Source organism: Gobio gobio, assembly GCF_949357685.1.
Source record: "Gobio gobio genome assembly, chromosome: 13".
Taxonomy (NCBI): domain Eukaryota; kingdom Metazoa; phylum Chordata; class Actinopteri; order Cypriniformes; family Gobionidae; genus Gobio; species Gobio gobio.
Window position 1 is genome coordinate 23,354,441 of NC_137106.1, and position 24,077 is coordinate 23,378,517.

At 38.7% G+C, this 24,077-nt stretch overlaps 1 protein-coding gene across 1 annotated transcript in view; it reads left to right on the forward strand.

Annotated features, from left to right (window-relative positions):
• Positions 1–1,127: 1,127 nt before the first annotated feature.
• kcnh1a (potassium voltage-gated channel, subfamily H (eag-related), member 1a) overlaps positions 1,128–24,077 on the forward strand; it is a gene marked incomplete at both ends in the record, with an annotated part of 89,978 nt that continues 67,028 nt past the window's right edge. Inside the window, 6 exons of the mRNA XM_079832988.1 lie at positions 1,128–1,200; positions 5,576–5,699; positions 7,308–7,414; positions 7,642–7,770; positions 7,850–7,968; positions 10,006–10,398. Coding sequence (XP_079689114.1) covers positions 1,128–1,200; positions 5,576–5,699; positions 7,308–7,414; positions 7,642–7,770; positions 7,850–7,968; positions 10,006–10,398 — 945 coding nt within the window. The remainder of the gene's footprint in view (positions 1,201–5,575; positions 5,700–7,307; positions 7,415–7,641; positions 7,771–7,849; positions 7,969–10,005; positions 10,399–24,077) is intronic.

Below are 24,077 nucleotides of genomic sequence, written 5' to 3' on the forward strand. Positions count from 1 at the left end.
TGCACCTCAGCATGCGCTGACCCCGCTCTGTGATTTTACAATATAGTGTATATACAACATCGTCAACATCTCATCAATTTAGATCAATTTATATATTTTTTTATTTACATATACAGTATATTTGGCCTGGTTTACAGTACATGCCTTATATAGCTATTGGAGACCCAGAATGAGAATACTAAAAGAAAAAGAAAAAACAATGGCAGGATTTAACACTTGTTGTATTAAATTAAAATTTAAAAATGAGTTAGATGTCTTAATTTGTTGTCTTGTCAATTAGTTGTTGAAAAAACGTCAGATGAAGGTTTCTGTTCATTTTGAAAGAAACTGTGTTATGTATGACCTCAGAACATTGGATATAGGCCTACACTTTTAATATTAAAAAATAGGGCCGAGAATTAAATAATTGAGGGACTGTTCATAATAACCATAACCCAGAATGTTTTTTTAGAGAATGTATTTTTTCAATTAGCTCCTTTACTAAACATCATTATTACATAACTGAAGACTGAAGGATGGATGGATCAAATTAAAACAGCATGCTTTTTAATGCATCTGATGGAGTTGACACAACTTAAGTTTTAAAGTGAATAAATGTAGGCTACATTTTAGGAGAAAAAAAAACATTTTTGGAAAAACCTGTTCCTTTAGTACTTGGTTCATTAGCTGAGACTTTTACTATATCAGCTTATAATCAATTTATTATTAAATAATAAAAAACTAACTTCTAAAACTCGTGTTGTCCCTTATTTAAAGAATCAGTTCAGAAAGTTTTCAAAGAAATAAAAATGTGTTTGCTATCCACCTATCCACCAGCAGATGGCGTTAAGAGATTGGAATTAGAAGATGTTATTCCGCATTGCAAACTCATATAGGCTAATGAATCAGCGCCATCTATTGATTCACATTGGAACACCCGCTGCTTCACATGTAAATCAATAGATGGCGCTGTTTCGCCAGTCTCAGACGATGGAGGAGAATCAATGGGGTGGAGGAGAGAGGAGAGCCCCGGGTCCACACATCACTGGATGCGGCAGCGGCATGTGGACGACAGACACACCAGAGACGTGCGCGGGAACTTTATGTTGACCGGTCCAGGCACTCACTGGAGCGCATGACCCGCCGTGATGGCCGGGGGACGCAGAGGACTAGTGGCCCCTCAAAACACTTTTCTGGAAAATATTGTCCGACGGTCTAACGGTAAGACGCACCACCACATTCAATGCAGCGCACATGCAGAAAGAATATCAGCGGTAGTGTCGCAGATAAAAGAAAGAAAGCACAAACTTTTGGGTAAAGAAATAAGAGACATAGACCAGACCTTTACATAAAAACAGCGTACTTTTGACAATATAGTAGCCTACTTCCATAAATACACCAAAAAGTTAAATGTGTCTGTTCACGCGGGGGGAAAACATCATGCAGGTGAATTCTGTATAGTGAATACGTTAAATAAATAATTTATTCGTTTTTTCCCCTTCTTTTCATTTTCGAGCAAACGTTAAATAAATAGTTATGTCAGTCCTAGGCAATTTTTTTTCTAGATTTCTTATATAGGCTATACATATATAGATCTCACTTATATAAAATGCATCATTTATTTGTAGGCCTATATAACAATGATACAAATAGGCTGTTTAGAAATAGTAATGGGCTGCAGGAAGATATTGTTGTGTATTCTCTGCGTGACAGCATGTGTTGTCCTTTTCCCATTTGAGTAGTTCTCATACATCCTTCCATCAGCAAGCTTTGTGGAATAGAGAACAACTTTAGGTTAAATTAATATTTAATAGGCCTAGCAATTAATATTTAAGAGTGCTGAAAGGTTGAAAACTGGCTGAGGATCTTCAGAAGCACTATCGTGTTTTTGCACCCATACTGTAAGGTCCTTAAATAGAATCAAAGATCTATTTTATTGATGTTTATCCATCAGGACCGCTTTTCTTATTTATGAAGTTTCATTATATGCAAAACATGCATTTGTCCATTTAAAGCTTACTGAACCACAGCTGTCCACAAATGCCCAGCGGACACCTCCTCTGCCCCATCCGCTTGAGCACTTAACCCCAGTCCAGAGATAGCTGAGCTGGTATTCGGCTTTCAAAAATATTGAAAAAATGTACTTCTCATTTAAGTAGGACTTCTAAAAACATTGATATCTGTATATGACCTGCTTGGTCATAGGGTTATGGCTGTCTTGGAGAAGAACAAGAGGACAAATTCCTCTTCCTCTATCGTGTGTTTGTGTTATTTTAACTCTTTTTCTGTTTTCTTTAACTTCCAGTTTGGACATTATCACATAGACACACAGGTATTAACCTCGCTGAGCAGAATACTTGTGCTTTAACCTCTTCCATCCCTACATTATCTCTCTCCCTCTCTCTTTCTCTTTTGCTTTCTGTCTTTCACACCTTCCCTCCCTCCCTCTTTTTCTCCCTCTCTCTCCCCTTCTAGTTCCCATTCGACATTAAATATTGTTCTATACCAATTTCTGTTAATTTACAAACTGATAGTCTGAATTTCATAATGATAAGCTTGATTAAACTCTTTTATGGTTAAAGTGGTTTAACAGTGCTGTTGATTTTTAAAAGCTGCTTAGTTAGTGAAAATAACCATGCAGATGTTTCTCCCTGGTCCTCATTCAGCGCTGACAGCACTTGCTGTAAAATAACAAATGTTGGCATGGAACGTTTTTTTTTTTTCCTCCATAGTGGTGCGTGTGAGTCCACGTGTGCGTGTTTGTTTCAGTGTGGAGTGCACTTCCCGTGTTTATGCTCAGTAGAGGACAACCGTGCTCTGTGGCAAATCTTACATGAATTGATATGATAGATCTGATTTATCCTTTGCTTCCAATTCCGATGCTGCCCTCCCATTTCCCGTTTGTTAGTACATTTACTCATCTCACATTTACCCTCCACAAGCATTAGCCATAGAAAGATGAAATGTTGGTCTGTGTTTCTGTCATGTGCGCAGTCAAAGTGAAAAATGTTGCCATTCATGTTATGTCTAAATGAGGCGAAGGACGTATGTTATAATGGGGAAAAAACTACCAGAGCTGATTGCATGTTTTATTTTATATCACAATATATCTAAATTCATTGTAGTGTTGACAGTGGGGATCAAAATCTGGGATTCAAAATGTAAAGTTTTATGATAAAAAAAAAAAAAGAACAAAATAGAAGAAATTATGTGAGGTAAAATGTATATGTATTGCATGGGCTTTTTGAGCTTCACTTTCTCCCAAAAGTTATTCAAATATATTAGACAAATCATTTGGATAAACACAGTCACATAAGTTAACAACAAGCAAATCTGTGACACTGATCACACAAAATCCCTCATTTTATGAATCCTGCTGTATGACCGATGAAAGTCATGATACTGCGTACAGTCTTCTTATTACAAAGGACAACGCTTAAAGTCAACTTCTTGCTTTTAAATACTGTAAAGGTCTTCACTGGCCCTCATTTGTGATTGACTATATGTTTTTAATTCTCTTATCGGATTACAAGTTGTATAGTGTTACCGTGAGCTTGCTCAGGCTTTGAGATACATTTGTTAAAAGTGCTACTGGCTTACTCAGCAGCCGCTAAATCACTACTGTCAGCTAATCAGCTTGATAGCCTGCTTAACACGCTAGCTACTAACACGCTAACATTGACAGACATCACAGGAAAGGTTAAAGCAAGGTTACAGAGATGGAGCCCGCTACAGAAGACCCTGTCACAGAGAGTTTTCTTTTCAACACAGACTTTCGGAAACTACACTCAGAAGTAAAAGTTGGTGTATAATTGGGAATGGCGGCGACATTCCTGAATAACAGAAACTGATTCTGCAAAGTCTCCTGTTGTGCATTTGGAAAAGATAAAGACATAAAAGAGATATAGCAGAGTGTTTGACAGTTTTGTGAAGATACAGAGGGTATCAAACTGTGTATTTTAGACACTTTCTCACAGTAATATGGGTATCAGAGAATTGAATTCTGTTCTGCCAGAATTGTGGCACTATACACTACCGTTCAAAAGTTTGGGTTAAGTCTTTTATACTCAACAAGGCTGTATTTATTTGATCCAAAATACAGTAAAACCGTACCATTGTGAAATATTATTACAACATAAAACAATTGTTTTCCTGTGATGGTAAAGCTGCATTTTCAGTATCATTACTCCAGTCTACAGTGTCACATGATCCTTCAGAAATCATTCTAATATGCTGATTTGCTGCTCAAGCAACATTTCTCATTATCAATGTTAAATACATAAAAATATGCAAACCATGATACATTTTCAGGATTATTTGATGAATAAAAAGTAAAAAAAAAAGAAGCTTTTATTTAAAATATTAATCTTGTGTTGCCTTTTGTAACGCATTTACTGTTAATTTTAATGTGTGTTTGCTAAATAAAAGTATCACCCCCCACCCCCTAAAAAAATCTTACTGAAACTTTTGAACAGTAGTATAAAACATAAGCTAGTTCATAACTGTACTGGCAAAGACACCTAGGAAAGGGGCGCTGTGTATGATAAAACACATCTGTTTATTTTGGTAAGATATATACACTGTAAACAAATATTGTTGGTTTAACTTAAAAAAGTAAGTAACCTGGTGGGCTTAAAATTTTGAGTTCATTGAAATTATAAATTTGAGTTAATACAATGAAGGAAATTGGTTTAATAAATAGAAACTCAAAATATTATTGTATCAACCACATTACAAATAAAACACACAATTACGCAATATGCTTACAAAATATTTGAATTTGAATAAAGGGAGATGTCGATTCTCAAATGTTCATTGTACTAACTCAATTTCAATGAACTCAAAATGAAGGCAACCAGGTAACTTACTTTTTAAATATTTTTTTACAGTGAGTATTTGTAACAGTGGAAGTTTAGGTGAAATATACAGGTGTGATCAAGCATATCTCATTTACTTGCTTTTAAGTGTCTCAAACTAAATTCTTGAATATCTTTAAACGTTTTGATGCTACAACCCGCAAACTTTGACACATTCAGCAAGTAGATATTTCTTAGACACAAAACCTATGCATTTCGACGTCCATAAATGACAGAGAAGTCATCAATTATATTTAAACCCAATTTTTTTAGGCAGATCTTTTACATTTTTATGCACTATGGATCACAATAATTTGTGGGTGGTTTGTGGGCTATTTGAGACTGAGACTACATATATGTTGCTTTCTGTTCACCTTAACAAGAAAAAAAAAAACTCTATTAGGTAAGGAACTGTATGTGGACAGATGGAAGATTTCGAGATAAACTTGTCATTGTATTTTGAACAGGCTGTAGTATAATGTGGCAGTGTTGTATGTGCTAAAGTAACACTGCTGTGCAAAACCATCTCAGACACTGACCAATAAAAATTAAGCTGAAATACTCAGTGTTGTCATAAACATGTCAGATCAGTGGCTTTCGGCTGCCGTGACAGTGTCCACCCATCCTGCCTCATGTTACATAACCATAAAGCGACTGACCTCTTGCTTTCTTACTGTTGACCTTCTGCCTGGTTCCTCTCACCTGCTTTCTCCCCATACCCTCCTGTGCTCTTTCCACAGACACAAACTTTGTGCTGGGGAATGCCCAGATCGTAGACTGGCCCATCGTTTACAGTAATGATGGCTTTTGTAAGCTGTCCGGCTACCACCGTGCTGAGGTCATGCAGAAAAGCAGCACTTGCAGGTATTAGACTTCACGCAGAGGTTAATATTGCTTTCATGTGCTAGTTTTTATATCACATCATATCGATGATATTTTCTCTATAAAAGAGAGGAAGGTCGAGACAGTTCTTGTAGGATTGCACTTGAATTTGAAGATTTACAGTAGTATTGAATAACACATTGTACGAGATAGTAGAATACTGTTTGTAATGAAGTATGCCTACAATACAACCAGTATATGTATAGTACAATATTGTATTACAATATGCAATACAATACAGCACAGTATAGAGTACAGCACTACACCCTATGTGTGGGAAAGTGCAAAATAATTCAAAAATAATACATATTTAAGAATTAAAAATACTTTTATACAGCAATAATGCATTAAATTGATCAGAAGTGACAGTAAACACATTTAAGATTTCTGTTTCAAATAAATGCCGCTCTTTGAAATGTCTATTCATCAAACAATCCTGAAAAAAAAACATATCACAATTTCCACACACACAAAAAAATCATAATAGTAAAATTGTTAATAAGAAGAAATATTTCTTGAGCATCAAATGATTTCCAGCATATTAGAATGATTTCTGAAGGATCATGTGACTTTACTGGAGTAATGACTGCTGGTCAAATTCAGCTTTGCCATCCCAGAAATAAATTAAATTTTGAAATATATTGAAATACAAAACAGTCATTTTAAATGGTACCAATATTTCACAATATTGCTGTTTTTACTGTATTTTTGATAAAATATGCAACCTTGTAAGCATAACAGACGTATAAAGAAATCTTACGACCCCAAACTGTTGAACAGGGTGTGATAAACACAGTCTAATAAAAAAACAACTTGCAAGTATGTATTCTGTTACATAAGTATCCTACTGTACGTAGCAGGTGCTAAATGTCAGAAATAGAATCGTATCGGTGAAATTGGCTGTCTTGGGGGGTTGTAGTTTAGTTATTGAGCCAGCAAGCTTTGAACTCTGACTTTTTCCCTGATATGCCAAACACAAGACAAGCTCATTAGAGTCACAGTTCCAGATGCTTCAAAGAGAAATACATTTGTAGAGTCTCTTGAACATATCACCCCCCCCCCCCCCTCTATGCCTCTCTCATCACAGTAAAGCAAAGCTAAACTTGTTTGCAGTAAACTTTTGATTTTATCTGTTCGTCATGGGGAACAGACCCACCCATTAATTTACGTGTAAAATCTCTAGAGATCAAAAATTAAAAACGAAGGACGTATTGTTTGGAACACAAAACGAGAAATGTTGTCCTTCTGACCATGCATATTCTCTTGTTTTGGCTTCAGACGACTTGCAAAAAATCACACAATTCATATGGACTATTATTAGGGCCCTTTTGAGTTCACAATGCTCAAATGGTACTCAAAAAAAGTTTGACCACCTCTGGTCACAGTTCATTTCTATTTTATTCAAAAAAGCAGCATGAATATTCTGCTAAAACTCTCCTATTGTGTTCCGCAAAAGAAACAAAGTCAACTGGATTTGGAATGACATGAGTAAATGATTACATTATTTAATTTTTTGCAATAAAGTCACACAACATTCTCAAAAACTTTATGAAAACTCTGATTGTGATTTGCATTCGTTTTCCCTCTCAGCTTCATGTACGGAGAGCTCACAGACAAGGACACATCTGAAAAAGTTCGGCTGACTTTCGAGAACTATGAGATGAACTCATTTGAGATCTTGATGTACAAGAAAAACCGTGAGCATTGCGCACGTACAGACTCAAACACGTACAAACAGATGCACACACAACTGAACTGTGAACACAGGGGAGCAGGAACATAGCAATCCTGGTGCATATATTTGTTATGCTAATAAATTCATGAATATGCATAAAGGTGTAAAACAGAGTCAAGACAGTTTTTACTTCAATAGAAAAATAACTGGCTCTCTCACATGTTATTATGTTTAAATGTGTTTTCCCAGGAACGCCGGTATGGTTTTTTGTAAAAATAGCGCCTATACGAAACGAGCAGGAGAAGGTTGTACTCTTCCTGTGTACGTTTAGTGACATCACAGCGTTCAAACAGCCAATCGAAGATGACTCCACCAAAGGTACGTGTTCATATGTATTTTGTGTGTATATCAGTGCATTTGTGAGTAAATGTTAACTGTGTGTCGTATCTGTGTTCAGGTTGGGGGAAGTTTGCTCGTCTGACCAGAGCTCTGACCAGCAGTAGGGGGGTCCTGCAGCAACTGCAGCCCACCGTACATAAAGGAGAGAATGTACATAAGCACTCGCGCCTTGCAGAGGTACATCTGTGTGTGCACATCAGACCGATACATTTCATTTTACGCCTGTGAGTGATTCTGGTGTGTGTCAACATGTGTTTGCATCCATCCGTGTCAAAGATCAAACTAACATTAGGACGGCTATCTTCTCACGCTGTGCTTTTACAGTACACACACTCCTCCTGCAGGGAGATTAATAAGATATGCAAGGTGTTTTTGAATAGTTTACAAACCAGGGAGAGGAATTAGCAGTACCTCGGGGCCAAAATGCTAACAATTGTGAAGAAAAGACTCTTAATATACTTAAAAGACGCTAATTATACCAGATGCCAGATTAGTTATGTATTAATTATGCAACCCATGTTGACAGTAGACAATAAACTATATAATATGAGCAATTTATGACTATACAATGCTCCAGCTAATTATTTTCTGTAAATAAGTAAAAGGAGAACAGTGGTGTATGGTGTATTGCATGACTACCTGAATGAATGATTATGAAATATTGATTATTTCGTTATATTAACTGTAGAGATTGCAGAGAGACTGAAAATGAGCACAGCTATGTAACATAATATTGATTTCCTGTTACTAGTCAGTTATACAGTGTTGCCATTGACAACAATCGTCATCTAGAAATATTTTGCAGCCAAATGCCACAATTGACCAATCAGAAACAAGTATTCCAGCCATGTAGCCTACTAATAAATTATAGAAGAAATGTAAATGATATATATATATATATATATATATATATATATATATATATATATATATATATATATATATATATATATATATATATATATATATATATATATATATATATATGGTTAGGGTAGGTTAGGGTATATATATGATTTGACTGTATATCAGTCAACCAAAAATTATTCAGGCACCAGATATATTTTTTTACTAGTGGGTGCAGAACACTATAGTAGGGGTGAGGATAGCAAAATAAAGTAAACTGACCAATATTATACCCAAAAATTCCAGTAAAACTGATTTTTTTTTTGACCCGACCATGTTTTGCTTAAGTGCTTTTTCTTTAATTGCTAATACGAGTTCTTGCCATATTTTATTACCATTTTCTAAACTATAGCGAATAAAATGTGATCATGTGAAAAAATGTTGAAGGTGTCTGAATAAATTGTATATATAAGTTCAAATACATTTTAAATGTGTTTAAAATTATTTATGTGAAATAATGTATTATATTGATTGAAGTGAAATTGAAGTGTTCGAGTAAAAAACATAAAAACAAAAATCGACAATTTTATTCAACATATTTAATTTGAATGAAAGTAATTTTTAGGGCTGGATAAGTAAAAAATAAATCCTTAAGGTAACATCTGTACAAATCCATGTTTCTTAGGGTGCTTTCACACTTTTGCTCCCCTTCCCCTCGCTGGATAGTGTTCACATTGTATTATTTGGGTCTGAACCACAGCGAGTATGCATCATCAAAGCAGCAGCTGTTTACCCCTGTTGCTTGGTAACGACGATGCAGGTTAAGGCGGCAAAATGCATGGCGTTGCTTACCTCACTTTTATACTTTGGTTTTTGAACCTTTGGTTTTGTTTTCAAAGTGTCAAATAAGTACATTCTCTCAGCTTGCAGTGCGTCAGTTACTCTTATCAGGAAAGTGAGTGAGAACACACAGAATCGCACAGCTTTATCAAAACATATGTCCTCTACATCAACAAAGGTTCACTTCCACGATTTAGTTCAATGCGTTTTATAGCAGAGTTCACACAAACTGTACCCTAGACCGCCCTTTTTATCGCCGGTGCTAGTGTGAAAGCACCCTAACAGTGTATGTGTCCATTCATTCTTTAATAATACATAATGTTAACATACATTTATTCTAGCAAGGTTTATCCAAAATGTCCATTAAACATCTATTTTAATCAGTGACAAGGCTTCGTCAGTATCTGTTAAACAGACTAGATGAGAAATTGTACAGGGCATTACAGCCAAGACAGGTCATTCCTCTTCCTCTCCACTCAAATAAATGACCATCCGCTGCCTCACTCTCTCTCTCTTTCTCTCATGCAGGTTCTCCAGCTGGGCTCAGATATCCTCCCCCAGTACAAACAAGAGACGCCCAAGACCCCCCCTCACATCATCCTGCACTACTGTGCCTTTAAGACCACCTGGGACTGGGTCATCCTCATTCTCACCTTCTACACCGCCATCATGGTCCCCTACAATGTCTCATTCAAAACCAAGCAGAACAACGTCACCTGGCTGGTCGTGGACAGCATTGTGGATGTGATCTTTCTGGTGGACATTGTACTAAATTTCCACACCACATTTGTGGGCCCAGCCGGGGAAGTGATATCGGACCCGAAACTGATTCGCATGAATTACTTGAAAACCTGGTTTGTGATTGACCTGTTGTCCTGCCTGCCTTATGATGTCATCAATGCCTTTGAGAACGTGGATGAGGTAAGTACGATGAATGCATTTACATATACACACACAAACATGGACAGGGATTAATCAGTGGTCGGATCGATATGTGTGTGAGATGAGTTATGGCATTGTTTTTGCTCTGGTTTTCCAGTATGCTGAAGTTCTTGCTTCTCGCAATGTTTAAAGCAAGAAGATATATATAGGAAGTGTTTAAATAAAGCAGCACACTGCAATAATTTCAGAGGCAGGAACAAGTACTTTATAAGGTATGTCAGGTCAAGGAGTTCACAAGTAAACAGAAAGAATATTTTTCGGATATTACAAAATAGTAAAGGGGAATTTTGGCTCTATTAGCGCCACCTAGTGTCCGAGCATCACAGTCCAATTAAAACAAAAAATGAGTTTCTGCAGAAAGGTTTTTCCCCTTTTGTGCCATTGGTCAGACAAACAATCATTATAGAGTGCTTCAAGGGTGACTTATTTTTTTGTAGGCCAACCTGGAACCCTGGTTCCCTGAACAAAAAGGGGGAAAAAATTCCACTGGCTTTTGAAGTGTTGCAGAAAATAAGCTCTAAAGTTTATGATAATGTTGTTCATGTTCACAAATGAACACAACTTTTATGAAATTTGAAGCCTTTATACAAAACCATAGGTAAAAAAATGAAAGCTAAAGAATTACAACACGGTCGCATGAATTAAATGTGTCCAACACTGACTGTCTGACAACTCTTTCAATATTTATTTAATATAGAATATAGTTATTTGTACTTTTTATAGTACAAATAATAAAGTTGAATGCGTTTTCCTCTGTACCTGTGTAGTCTCATTAAGCCACTTCCTTTTTTAATACATTTAATACATATAAAAGCTTAAAAAATCACGAGAGAGGGATTTCTGATGTATTTTATCTGGAATAAAATGTAAAAATATCTTGAGTTTGTATTAACCACAGACTTTATTTCAGGCATTTAACCAAAAGCCCATTCGCAAAACACATTGACTTTGGGACAGTGGAACCAGAAGTGCAAAAATGATAACTGATCTTTGGGTTTTAGGACTTTATTTTTAAGGTTTTAGGACGCTCAAACAAACACAGCAATTAATTGATAGCGCCAGTGTTGATGTTTTTTTCTCGGGTTAATCTGCCTATAAAAAGCTTGCTTATATAGTTGTCTGCATATTAAGCGCCATATTTACTAAACAGGGCAAATTAGCGTGAGAGTGCAATTCCAAAAAAGTGCCAATGGGAGTGTAAAGTTCTGCGCATGATTTACTGATGAACACAGACACAGCTGGATCATTTCCATAATGACCAACGCAATCTACCAAGAGCAGCGCAAATTAATATCTGGTTTAAGACATGTTTTTTTTGGCTGTAAATAATGGAGCAAATGCCAGTCAATTGAAGAGCCCTAACCTTAGTAAATCACCTTGCATGATTAATTTAAATACTCTCCGGCCATAAATTTTGCGTCTGAAAGGGAAACTCCTACAAATCCATATGCAATAAGGTCAGCTGCAAAAATAACCCTGTTCATGCCTTTTCAGCACTAATTTCTCACTGCGTCTTTAGTAAATCCTGACAGTAGTTTTTTGACACCAAAAGAGGGTTTGTGTTGGCGCAAGCTGTTAGTAAATCTGAGTTGGGAAGATATTAAAAAAATTAAGGGGAAAACATATGAACAGTATCACCTTTAAACTCGTTGCGCTAATTGTTTGTTTTAAGATATCTTCAGACTCTCTGTGTATAGCATCTGCTGCTGTTTTGAACTAGTCTAGTTGCAGTTAAACAGCAAACCTGATTTCAGATCAGTGTCTATTCACTAGAGCTCCAAATAGGAAGTACATACAAGTAATGTGTGTTACTCTATTTCATAAACAAGGCTTAAGTCTATTCCCAGACTAAAGTACATGTTTGAGCTGTTGCACTAACTTGCACCAACATATCTTAAAATATGTCAGTGCCATTGTTTGTTCAAGATGTACGTTAATGTTTTTTTTCTAAGGAAAAAAATGTATACAAAATCTACTTGAATGTCCTAATTGACCTATCGGTAAGCCCCGCCCTCCTTAGTTACTGTTGCTAACTCGGACAAACAAACGGAGTTGCTATATCTTACAATGACAGCTGTCAGTGTGAAAACCTTATCCCAAGATGTTTTTGGACACAGAATGTAGCGTATATCCCGTCCGAATGAAGGCCAAACTTTACTGTTGGTTTATCAAATTTATTATGTCCTTTTTCACTCCAAAAAATCATCGTAAGAGCTGAACAAACAAAGCATAAGAAGTGCGCATTGACGTCTCATTCACAAACTCTCTCTCTCCATTGCATTTCCATCAATATACGTATTACACAAAAACACTCATACAACTAAAAGTAAACAAACATATACACAGACCGTATGCCTTTTCGAGGGTGCAGTTAATAACTGGTAAACTTTATATCTGCAAAACAACGCCGATAAACTGCGTGCAAGCTCTTCCTTTCACTAACTGTAGACTATAATACCCATCAAAATAGGAGTCCTCCTTAGTAGGACAGATAATGTAGACCTTAAACATATCTAAAATTAAATTAATTTACATATAACCAGTTTAATATGGAGAGGCACTGAAATGTAGACCTTCGTGTTTTTGACCTACAGTGTTACATGACGTGAGAACAGTTAGTTATTTTTGTTTGTATGTTAGCAGGGACTTTAATCGTAACTTAACGAGAGTATGACAAACAGAAAATCCTTTCAGGATCCCTGGAATCAGTGTTACAGTACTTCAGGCACGACATTTTAGCATTTTTGTACAACCCCAAATCAGAAAAAGTTGGGACAGTATGGAAAACGCAAAAAAAAAAAAAAGAAGTGATTTCTAAATTTACTTTGACTTGTATTTCATTGCAGACAATATGAACACAAAATATTTCATGTTTTGTCTGGTCAACTTCATGTCATTTGTAAATATGCATCCTTTCCTGTCATTCAGACCTGCAACACATTTAAAAAAAAAGTTGGGACAGTAAAGCATTTACCACTTTGTAATGTTGCCATTCCTTTTCACAACACTTAAAAGACGTTTAGGGACTGAAGACACCAAGTGATGAAGTGTTTCAGGTGTAATTTTGTCCCATTCTTCCTGCAAACAAGTCTTAAGGTGGGCAACAGTACAGGGTCTTCGTTGTCGCATTTTGTGCTTCAAAATGCACCACACATTCTCTATTGGAGACAGGTCGGGACTGCAGGCAGGCCAGTCAAGTACCCGTACCCTCTTCCTCCGCAGCCAGGACTTTGTAATGTGTGCAGAATGTGGTTTTGCATTGTCTTGTTGAAATATGCCAGGATGTCCCTGGAAAAGATGTCTTCTTGAAGGCAGCATATTATGCTCCAAAATCTCTATGTACTTTTCAGCATTAATGGTGCCTTCACAGAAGTGCAAGTTACCTTTGCCAAGGGCACTGACACAACCCCATACCATGACAGACCCTGGCTTTTGGACTTGTTTCTGGTAACAGTCTGGATGATCCTTTTCTTCTTTGGTCCGGAGCACACGGCGTCCATTCCTCCCAAAAAATACCTGAAATACTGATTCATCTGACCACAGTACACGTTTCCACTGTGTGATGGTCCATCCCAGATGCCTCCGAGCCCAGAGAAGTCGACAGCGCTTCTGGACACTGTTAACATAGGGCTTCCATTTGGCACAGTACAGTTTTAACTGGCATTTGTGGATGTAACTACGTATTGTGGTACTTGACAAAGGTTTGCCAAAGTAGTCCTGAGCCCATGTGGTGATATTGCTTATAGATGTGTAGCGCCCCCTATGCTATGAGTGTAACCCAAGCGACGCTCCGGATTCTTTAAATGTGTCTCTCGACGTGCAACTATGCAGTAATGTTATTCTTTCCCTTTTAGTCTAGGAATATGTCTCTCCTAAATTACTTCAAACAACACAATATGTTAAGTATAACCAAAAACAATGATATTTATTCACACACAAATGAAAGAAAATATTAAATGAATTAAATCACATGTATTGAATGATAAATGATAAATAAACTTCAAATGTAAATCAACACTTGTCTCGTACTGCTTATTTTCTCTTCCAGAAAATAATTAACAGTTCAATTCACCTTCACTTTGTAACTTTAAGTGAATTAAATCACTCTATATTCTTCAAATAGAAATGAAAAAGATCAAATTACTCAAATAACCTTTACAGTTATCTCACATAACTCAGAAAAACTTCTCAATACTCACTTTATCTTTTTGGAAAACATAAAACACTTTAAGGTACCTTTTGAGTGATCACTCGTATATGCGCGCACACACTCTCACACACACACACACAATGTCAAAGTCACCACCCAACCCCTCGTTGCAGGCCTGGTACCGTTGCTAGAGTTCGCTGTGGCCTAGAAACAACAAATGGCCTCTTCACTCTATTGAGCAAATAAAACAAAAACGAGATCACCTGAATTCCTCAGTCAGCAAACTCCACAGTTTAGCAGCTCTTCATCCTCCACGAGCACACACGAACACCCTGGCTCTTACATGACGTAGCAGCTCACCATCTTCTTCCCCGACAGCAGCAGACGAAATCCAGATCTCAACCGATCTAGAACGCTCTCACAGAGTCCAGCGAATCGGTGTCCTCTTCGCACGGATCAGATAAACCCAACGTGCATTCCAGAGTCTCTAAATGTCCGTGAATCCAACGCACTCTCTTACTAAAGTAACTGTCATCACTATGAAATGAACACCTGACACGAACTCCTGTACGGAGTAGCTTGTAAACACTTCACAAATGCTTTTAGAAAGCCCAAAATGAATAAATGCACAAATTAAACACTTATGCAGCACTTAAATTACATTTTTTTCACTTCAGCGATCAGAACACACTCTCCAGCCAACTTCAGCGTCTCATTTCAGAATCCCCTCCCTGTCAATCTCTTACCCCTCTCACCCAATCAGAATCACCCTCTGTCTAAGCAGGCGGGATAAACATAGAGCAACAGCCAATGAGAATAAAGAAATACAAGCTTGCTAGCCAAAAGCACATTTTCGCTAAAGTGCATTACAGACAACCTTTAATCTTCCTCGTTATTCTTAAAGCAACCCATACCAATTATATTCTTCTTCACATGAAACACATTATATCACTTATAAATCCTATAAATGAACATTCTGAATTAATAAGAATATTGTTTAATCAATAATAATTCCCTTCTCACTCAGAATTAAATATTTCTGTAATATTCTCAGAAATAAAATATTACTAACACACCTGGGTTACACTCTCCCCCTACTAAATTACTCATGTCCTCATGAGTCCCATACTACAACTGTAGTAAGACTTCAGACTTCGGATACATCTTCTGCTGAACACAGTGTTCACATGTGGCCATTGGATGACACCACAATGTTCTGCAAGCACTCTTTTTCTTAGAAGACTCTTGAATCTTCACGACCATCCCTCTATACACGATAGTCAACGGCCGGTCAGAAGACTTTCCAAGTTCATCATAACTCAACTTCTGAACTGGTTTTATCATCCTCTTTGGATAATTCCTCACTCTTTCAAGTTCCCCTTCTTCCCTTGCAACATTCACAGTTTCAATTGCTTCCTCTTCAGAAACTGAATCCTCAAGGTTCTCCTCCATTTGAGCATCAGACTCCTCTCCTCCAGTCACTTCCACCTGATCAAGATCCTCTCGAGACCTAGTAGGACTCTGTACGTTTTCCCTCTCAGTTGATGGAAAAGATAGTCTTTCAAGGTTCACAGTCCTTCCAACTGGATAATAAACCCCATCACTACTATCATCACTCTCGAAATTCAAGTCCACTGATTCACGATTCTCTCTTTCATGATTCACGACTTTCTTCTGTTTTCTTTCCACAGTTTTAGATCTGGTCACCACACGGCGTGAACTGTCCTCCCTCTCTGAAGGTAAGTTAATTCTCACTCCATCACCAATCGGCAACAAGTGGTCTCTGTGCAATGTTCTCACCCCTCCTGTTCCCGTCTTTGGCTTCACCCTGTACACAGGCAAATTCGCCAGCTTCTCCAGAACAAGGTAAGGTACTGAACCCCACTTATCTCTCAACTTCTGTTTCCCAGTTGTAGCCAGATTCTTCACCAGTACACAGTCTCCTTTTCCAAGCTCACAGAACTTCACTCTCTGATCATAGAGTCTTTTGTTCCTCTGCTCCGTTTTCTGTGCATTCTGCAGTGATAAATCAAAGGCATTTCTCAAATCCTCTTTCATTCTCTCTACATACTTCACATGCTTTTCCCCTCTTCTCTCATCTCCAGCATTTCCAAAGCGTACATCAATTGGAAGACGAGCCTCTCTCCCAAACATGAGATAGTAGGGAGAAAATCCAGTAACTTCACTCTTCGTGCAGTTGTACGCATGCACCATCTGACTCACACTCTGACTCCATCTCTCCTTCTTAGAAGCATCCAGGGTCCCCAGCATGGATAACAACGTTCTGTTAAACCGTTCCGGTTGCGGATCACCCTGAGGATGATATGGTGATGTACGAGACTTTCTGATCCCCAGAATTCCAAGTAACTCTTTGATCAGTCGGCTCTCAAAGTCTCGACCCTGGTCAGAGTGTATCCTAGCAGGTAATCCGTAATGAACGAAAAACTTCTCCACTAGAATCTTTGCAACCGTCAGCGCCTTCTGATCTCTTGCAGGATACGCTTGTGCATAACGTGAAAAGTGATCAGTTACTACAAGCACATTTGCTACTCCACTCAAGTCTGGCTCAATTGATAGGAAATCAATGCAAACAAGATCCATCGGTCCACTGCTTGAAATATGATTCAAGTATGCAGATCTTTGCGGCAATGTCTTCCTCACAATACACCTCCCACAATTCTTCACATATCTTTCCACTTCCCTTGACATATGAGGCCAGTAGAATCTGTCCTTGCACAGCTCAGTCGTTCTCTCAATCCCCAGATGACCCGACTCATCATGTAGAGAATTCAAGACTTCCTGTCTGTAATTTCCAGGCAAAACCAACTGAACTTTCTCTCCTCCAAGAGAATTCTGTGTCACTCTGTATAACAGATGATTACGAATAACCAACTTCTTCCCTTGTTTCCTCAACAAAGTTTCCAACACATCTGAACCCTTTGTTGTTTTCAGACACTTTCCAGATTCCACCTCTCCCATCACTGGACCAATGACAGGATCTTCGACCTGTGCCAATCTCAACTCCTGGTTAGTCAAGGAATCTCCCTCATTAGTGTCCAAACGAATCGGGCAAACATACAATTCTGGAACACTTTCAACTCCAACACCCAACTGATCTACCAGTCTGTCATCCCCTTCTTCAGACCAGCAAGTACTCTTCACACGTCCACAAATTGCTTTGACTCCTGATCTAGAAATATCCATCCAGTTAGTAGTTCCATCTGTATCCACAGGATAACGCGACAGTACATCAGCATCCACATTCTGACTTCCAGCCTTATACTGTAGGTTAAAATCATACGTGGCTAATGCACTCAACCATCTATGTCCAGTTGCATTAAGTTTTGCACTTGTTAGAACATATGTAAGGGGATTGTTGTCAGTTCTTACTGTGAATTTTGTTCCATACAGGTAGTCGTGGAATTTGTCAACAACCGACCATTTCAGCGCCAGGAACTCCAACTGATGAATAGTATATCGTTGTTCCGCCTCACTCAGTTTCCTACTTGCGAATGCAATTGGTCTCAACCCCTCAGGGTACTCTTGATTCAAGACTGCTCCCAGCCCTTTCAAACTAGCATCCACATGCAGTATGTACGGCTTAGATGGATCAGCATACGCCAGTACCGGTGCATGAGTCAAACACTTGATAATAGAATGAAACGCTTCGGTGCATTCGTCCGTCCATCTCTCTCCAAATGATTCCTTCTCTTGGAAGTATTTCTCTTTCTTCTCCACCTTCTTTTTACTCCTCACAGGTGCATACCCTTTGGTCAATTCCGTTAAAGGCCTTACAATCTTGGAGTAATTCTTGACAAATCTGCGATAGAATCCGCAAAATCCAAGAAACGATCGTAATGACTTCAGATCATGAGGTATCTTCCACTCCTTCACAGCCTTCACCTTCTCTGGATCTGGTGTTACGCCTTCCGCACTCACAATATGTCCCACATACTTGACAGATGGTTGACAGAATTGACACTTGTCAACTGATAATTTTAGCCCAAACTCCTCTAATCTATCAAGCACTTTCATCAGTCTCTCTTCATGTTCCTCCAACGTTCTTCCGAAAACAATCAGATCATCCAAATACACAATCACTTGTAGTAAGTGCATGTCTCCAACTGCTCTCTCCATCAATCTCTGAAACGTTGCAGGAGCTCCAGATATCCCCTGAGGCATCTGCTCAAATTGATAGAATCCAAGAGGACAAATGAATGCGGTCTTCTCTTTATCCTCAGAAGCCATTTCAATTTGATAGTAGCCACTTCTCAAGTCCAACACCGAAAACCACCTACTTCCCGTCAGACAATCCAAAGCATCTTCTATCCACGGCGTTGTATACTGGTCAGGTATAGTTCTGGAGTTCAGAGTCCTATAATCAATGCACATTCTAATAGCACCATTCTTCTTTCGAGCTATGACTATGGGTGACGCATACGGACTCCTCGACTCCTTAATGATTCCTGCTGCCAGCAGATCCTTCAGATGACGACGCACATCATCGATGTCAGCTGTAGCAATCCGCCTCGACCTCTCTCGGAAAGGTGTACTATCCTTCAGCCTGATAGTATGAGTAACATCCTTCGCTTTCCCCACATCCCACTCGGATATGGAAAACACATTCCCACGCTCAGACAACTTCTTTCTCAATCTTCCTTCCCAATTACTTGGTATTGGAGAATCACCAAAGTTAAAGATATTCGGATCCACTTTCGTCACAGATGTCTGTTCTCTTTGCATCACAGTCACAGTATCTGTATGAAACACATTCGCTATCACAGTTCCTTCAGAAATAGCTATGTCCTTCCCAGTCTCATTACACACCAGCAACTTGAAACTTTCCTGATCCACATCAGATGAATGCAAGACAGACGAAGGAACAAACACTCCAGCAGGTAACTGGTTCTCATCAGTGGCTTCCACAATCAGAATATCTTCTCTAGTCTGTTTTTTCAGATCCACTTTACACTCAGCATACTTTTCACCATTCTGTGGTATCTTCAGATCTCCAGGACCCATCCACTTTACACTCCCTTCCGCACAGTCAGACACTTCTTCCTTCCTTAGCCACTTCTCAATAAAAGGTATGGAAACTTTCGACTGTATCCTCAAGGAATGTACCGTATCAGAAACTTCTGACTCCTGTCCCAATGAAATTAGTCTTTGGAAGAAACTTGCATTTGTTCCGATAATAACAGGAACCTGTTTAGGACCCTTAGGTTCTGGACACACCAGCGCTAACACAGGCACGGTTTTCTTCACTCCTGTGAGCGACTCAGGAAATGACACGTCCACAAGAATATATCCCTTGTACGGATAAGTACTAGCACTCAGTCCCCAAATCGACAATCCACTCAATGGTTGAATTGGAACATTTGACAAATGTTTCTCATGAAAATGCTCAAAGACAATGGTAACTTGTGACCCACTATCCAGCAATGCACTGCATGAACATCCATTCACTTCCACTGAAATGGTAGAAACTGGACCCACAAGACCTCTCGGCACACAATCCTTCTCACTGTTATCAGCCATTCCCTTCTTTGAGAAACAATCTGGACCACTGGACACAGTAGAATCATCCTTTGCTCTGCTCACTTCAGTTTTAGCTCTATGGAGTGATCTCACCAGCTTTTGAATCACTTTTCCAGTATTCTCTGGCGCTCTGCATTTAGTGGCAATATGTCCGTCTTCACCACAACGGTAACAGAAGAAATCCTCCTTAGGTTGCAACCTTTTCTCAGCATTTCTTCGCAAAGGCATATCTCTATAATTCAGCCTCTTTGTCTGAATCTGCTCAGCAGTTGAGTTTATGCTCATCACTTCCAGACGTTTGTTCAACTTCTGAATCTGCATTTTCAACTCTTCCACCTCAGTGTCTCCACGAGTATTCTCTCTTTTCTTCTCCTGCTTCTCTGCAGCAGAATCAGTCCTCATGGATTCAGCAGAACCTTTAGAGGAATCTTTTCTCATCTTCGATTTCAGCTCTTGAAGTTCAGCTCTAAGCTTCTTTACCACGTCAGAATCCACTTCAGAATCGGTTTTCAGATTCAATGATTTCACTGGCATTCCAATCCTACGTCTTGCAAGCTCATTCTCTTCAGCTGTCTTTATCTCATTCAACAACTCCAAGAAACCAGGAGGTCTGGCTTTTCTTTCTCTTAGGCGCAGTTGTAACAACATCAGGTCAGAATCCGCAGAAGCACCTCTGATAAGTTGTTCAAGTCTCACTCTATCCATTGTCTGTGACATCAACCCTCCTTTCTGCACAACTTTCGTCAATGACTTCTCTAATCGTGTCAGGAAATCAGACAGCATTTCTTTAGGGAATTGTCTCAGCAATCTGAATGCAAAGTAAAGGTCTTCACCTGATTCAGATGATCCAAAGGTATTGTCTAGTGCCTCCAAGTACTCCAAAGCACTAGCCTCAGGACTTGAAAATCTCACCACTTTCACAATATCAAAAGCAGGACCTTTCAAGCTCTCCAGAATTCTTCTTCTCTTTTCTTTCTCTGAACACTCACATTCAGATGTCATCATTCTGGCCTGTTCCAACCAGTTCTCGAAACTCTCTTCTCCAGCCGGAATAGGAATGATACCAGAGAACATCCTCAATCTTCTGTAAGCATTTGAATCTCCAGAAGGTTTAGTCTTCTCCAACAGATCACCAACAGCACGAATGATAGACTCAGGTGATGCAGCATTTGAACCAGACGAATGGAACAATGATCCCAAATCACTCATGGATTTTCCTTCATCACAAAGAAATTTTTTCAACTTCTCTGCGAAATCAGACACATGAACATCAGCAGATGCTACAATAACTCTCCATGGATCTTCACCATCAGCTCTCAGCAACTCAGCTGGTATGCGAGATGAATCAATTACTTCACGGCATTCACACAATACCATCACAGTATCTGGAGTTTTCCCCTCTTTGGAGTCTCTTACTCTCACTTTGCCAACAGCTTTTATGGTTTGGACGGCAGTTTCAATGCATGCCACATCCGTTGTTGATGGTACTCCCAGTAACATGATAGCATGATTCTCATCAACCAACGCTTCATTACACCACTCTGTAAGCTCAGCAGCCAAAACTGCATCATCCTTGAACTCCATCTTCAAGCTTGAAAAGAGTAAGTATCAACTTCTTATGGCTTCTCAAATCTTCAACAGGATCTCAGGAAAAGAATAATCTATCCCGGACGAGCCCCCAAATTGTGTAGCGCCCCCTATGCTATGAGTGTAACCCAAGCGACGCTCCGGATTCTTTAAATGTGTCTCTCGACGTGCAACTATGCAGTAATGTTATTCTTTCCCTTTTAGTCTAGGAATATGTCTCTCCTAAATTACTTCAAACAACACAATATGTTAAGTATAACCAAAAACAATGATATTTATTCACACACAAATGAAAGAAAATATTAAATGAATTAAATCACATGTATTGAATGATAAATGATAAATAAACTTCAAATGTAAATCAACACTTGTCTCGTACTGCTTATTTTCTCTTCCAGAAAATAATTAACAGTTCAATTCACCTTCACTTTGTAACTTTAAGTGAATTAAATCACTCTATATTCTTCAAATAGAAATGAAAAAGATCAAATTACTCAAATAACCTTTACAGTTATCTCACATAACTCAGAAAAACTTCTCAATACTCACTTTATCTTTTTGGAAAACATAAAACACTTTAAGGTACCTTTTGAGTGATCACTCGTATATGCGCGCACACACTCTCACACACACACACACAATGTCAAAGTCACCACCCAACCCCTCGTTGCAGGCCTGGTACCGTTGCTAGAGTTCGCTGTGGCCTAGAAACAACAAATGGCCTCTTCACTCTATTGAGCAAATAAAACAAAAACGAGATCACCTGAATTCCTCAGTCAGCAAACTCCACAGTTTAGCAGCTCTTCATCCTCCACGAGCACACACGAACACCCTGGCTCTTACATGACGTAGCAGCTCACCATCTTCTTCCCCGACAGCAGCAGACGAAATCCAGATCTCAACCGATCTAGAACGCTCTCACAGAGTCCAGCGAATCGGTGTCCTCTTCGCACGGATCAGATAAACCCAACGTGCATTCCAGAGTCTCTAAATGTCCGTGAATCCAACGCACTCTCTTACTAAAGTAACTGTCATCACTATGAAATGAACACCTGACACGAACTCCTGTACGGAGTAGCTTGTAAACACTTCACAAATGCTTTTAGAAAGCCCAAAATGAATAAATGCACAAATTAAACACTTATGCAGCACTTAAATTACATTTTTTTCACTTCAGCGATCAGAACACACTCTCCAGCCAACTTCAGCGTCTCATTTCAGAATCCCCTCCCTGTCAATCTCTTACCCCTCTCACCCAATCAGAATCACCCTCTGTCTAAGCAGGCGGGATAAACATAGAGCAACAGCCAATGAGAATAAAGAAATACAAGCTTGCTAGCCAAAAGCACATTTTCGCTAAAGTGCATTACAGACAACCTTTAATCTTCCTCGTTATTCTTAAAGCAACCCATACCAATTATATTCTTCTTCACATGAAACACATTATATCACTTATAAATCCTATAAATGAACATTCTGAATTAATAAGAATATTGTTTAATCAATAATAATTCCCTTCTCACTCAGAATTAAATATTTCTGTAATATTCTCAGAAATAAAATATTACTAACACACCTGGGTTACACTCTCCCCCTACTAAATTACTCATGTCCTCATGAGTCCCATACTACAACTGTAGTAAGACTTCAGACTTCGGATACATCTTCTGCTGAACACAGTGTTCACATGTGGCCATTGGATGACACCACAATGTTCTGCAAGCACTCTTTTTCTTAGAAGACTCTTGAATCTTCACGACCATCCCTCTATACACGATAGTCAACGGCCGGTCAGAAGACTTTCCAAGTTCATCATAACTCAACTTCTGAACTGGTTTTATCATCCTCTTTGGATAATTCCTCACTCTTTCAAGTTCCCCTTCTTCCCTTGCAACATTCACAGTTTCAATTGCTTCCTCTTCAGAAACTGAATCCTCAAGGTTCTCCTCCATTTGAGCATCAGACTCCTCTCCTCCAGTCACTTCCACCTGATCAAGATCCTCTCGAGACCTAGTAGGACTCTGTACGTTTTCCCTCTCAGTTGATGGAAAAGATAGTCTTTCAAGGTTCACAGTCCTTCCAACTGGATAATAAACCCCATCACTACTATCATCACTCTCGAAATTCAAGTCCACTGATTCACGATTCTCTCTTTCATGATTCACGACTTTCTTCTGTTTTCTTTCCACAGTTTTAGATCTGGTCACCACACGGCGTGAACTGTCCTCCCTCTCTGAAGGTAAGTTAATTCTCACTCCATCACCAATCGGCAACAAGTGGTCTCTGTGCAATGTTCTCACCCCTCCTGTTCCCGTCTTTGGCTTCACCCTGTACACAGGCAAATTCGCCAGCTTCTCCAGAACAAGGTAAGGTACTGAACCCC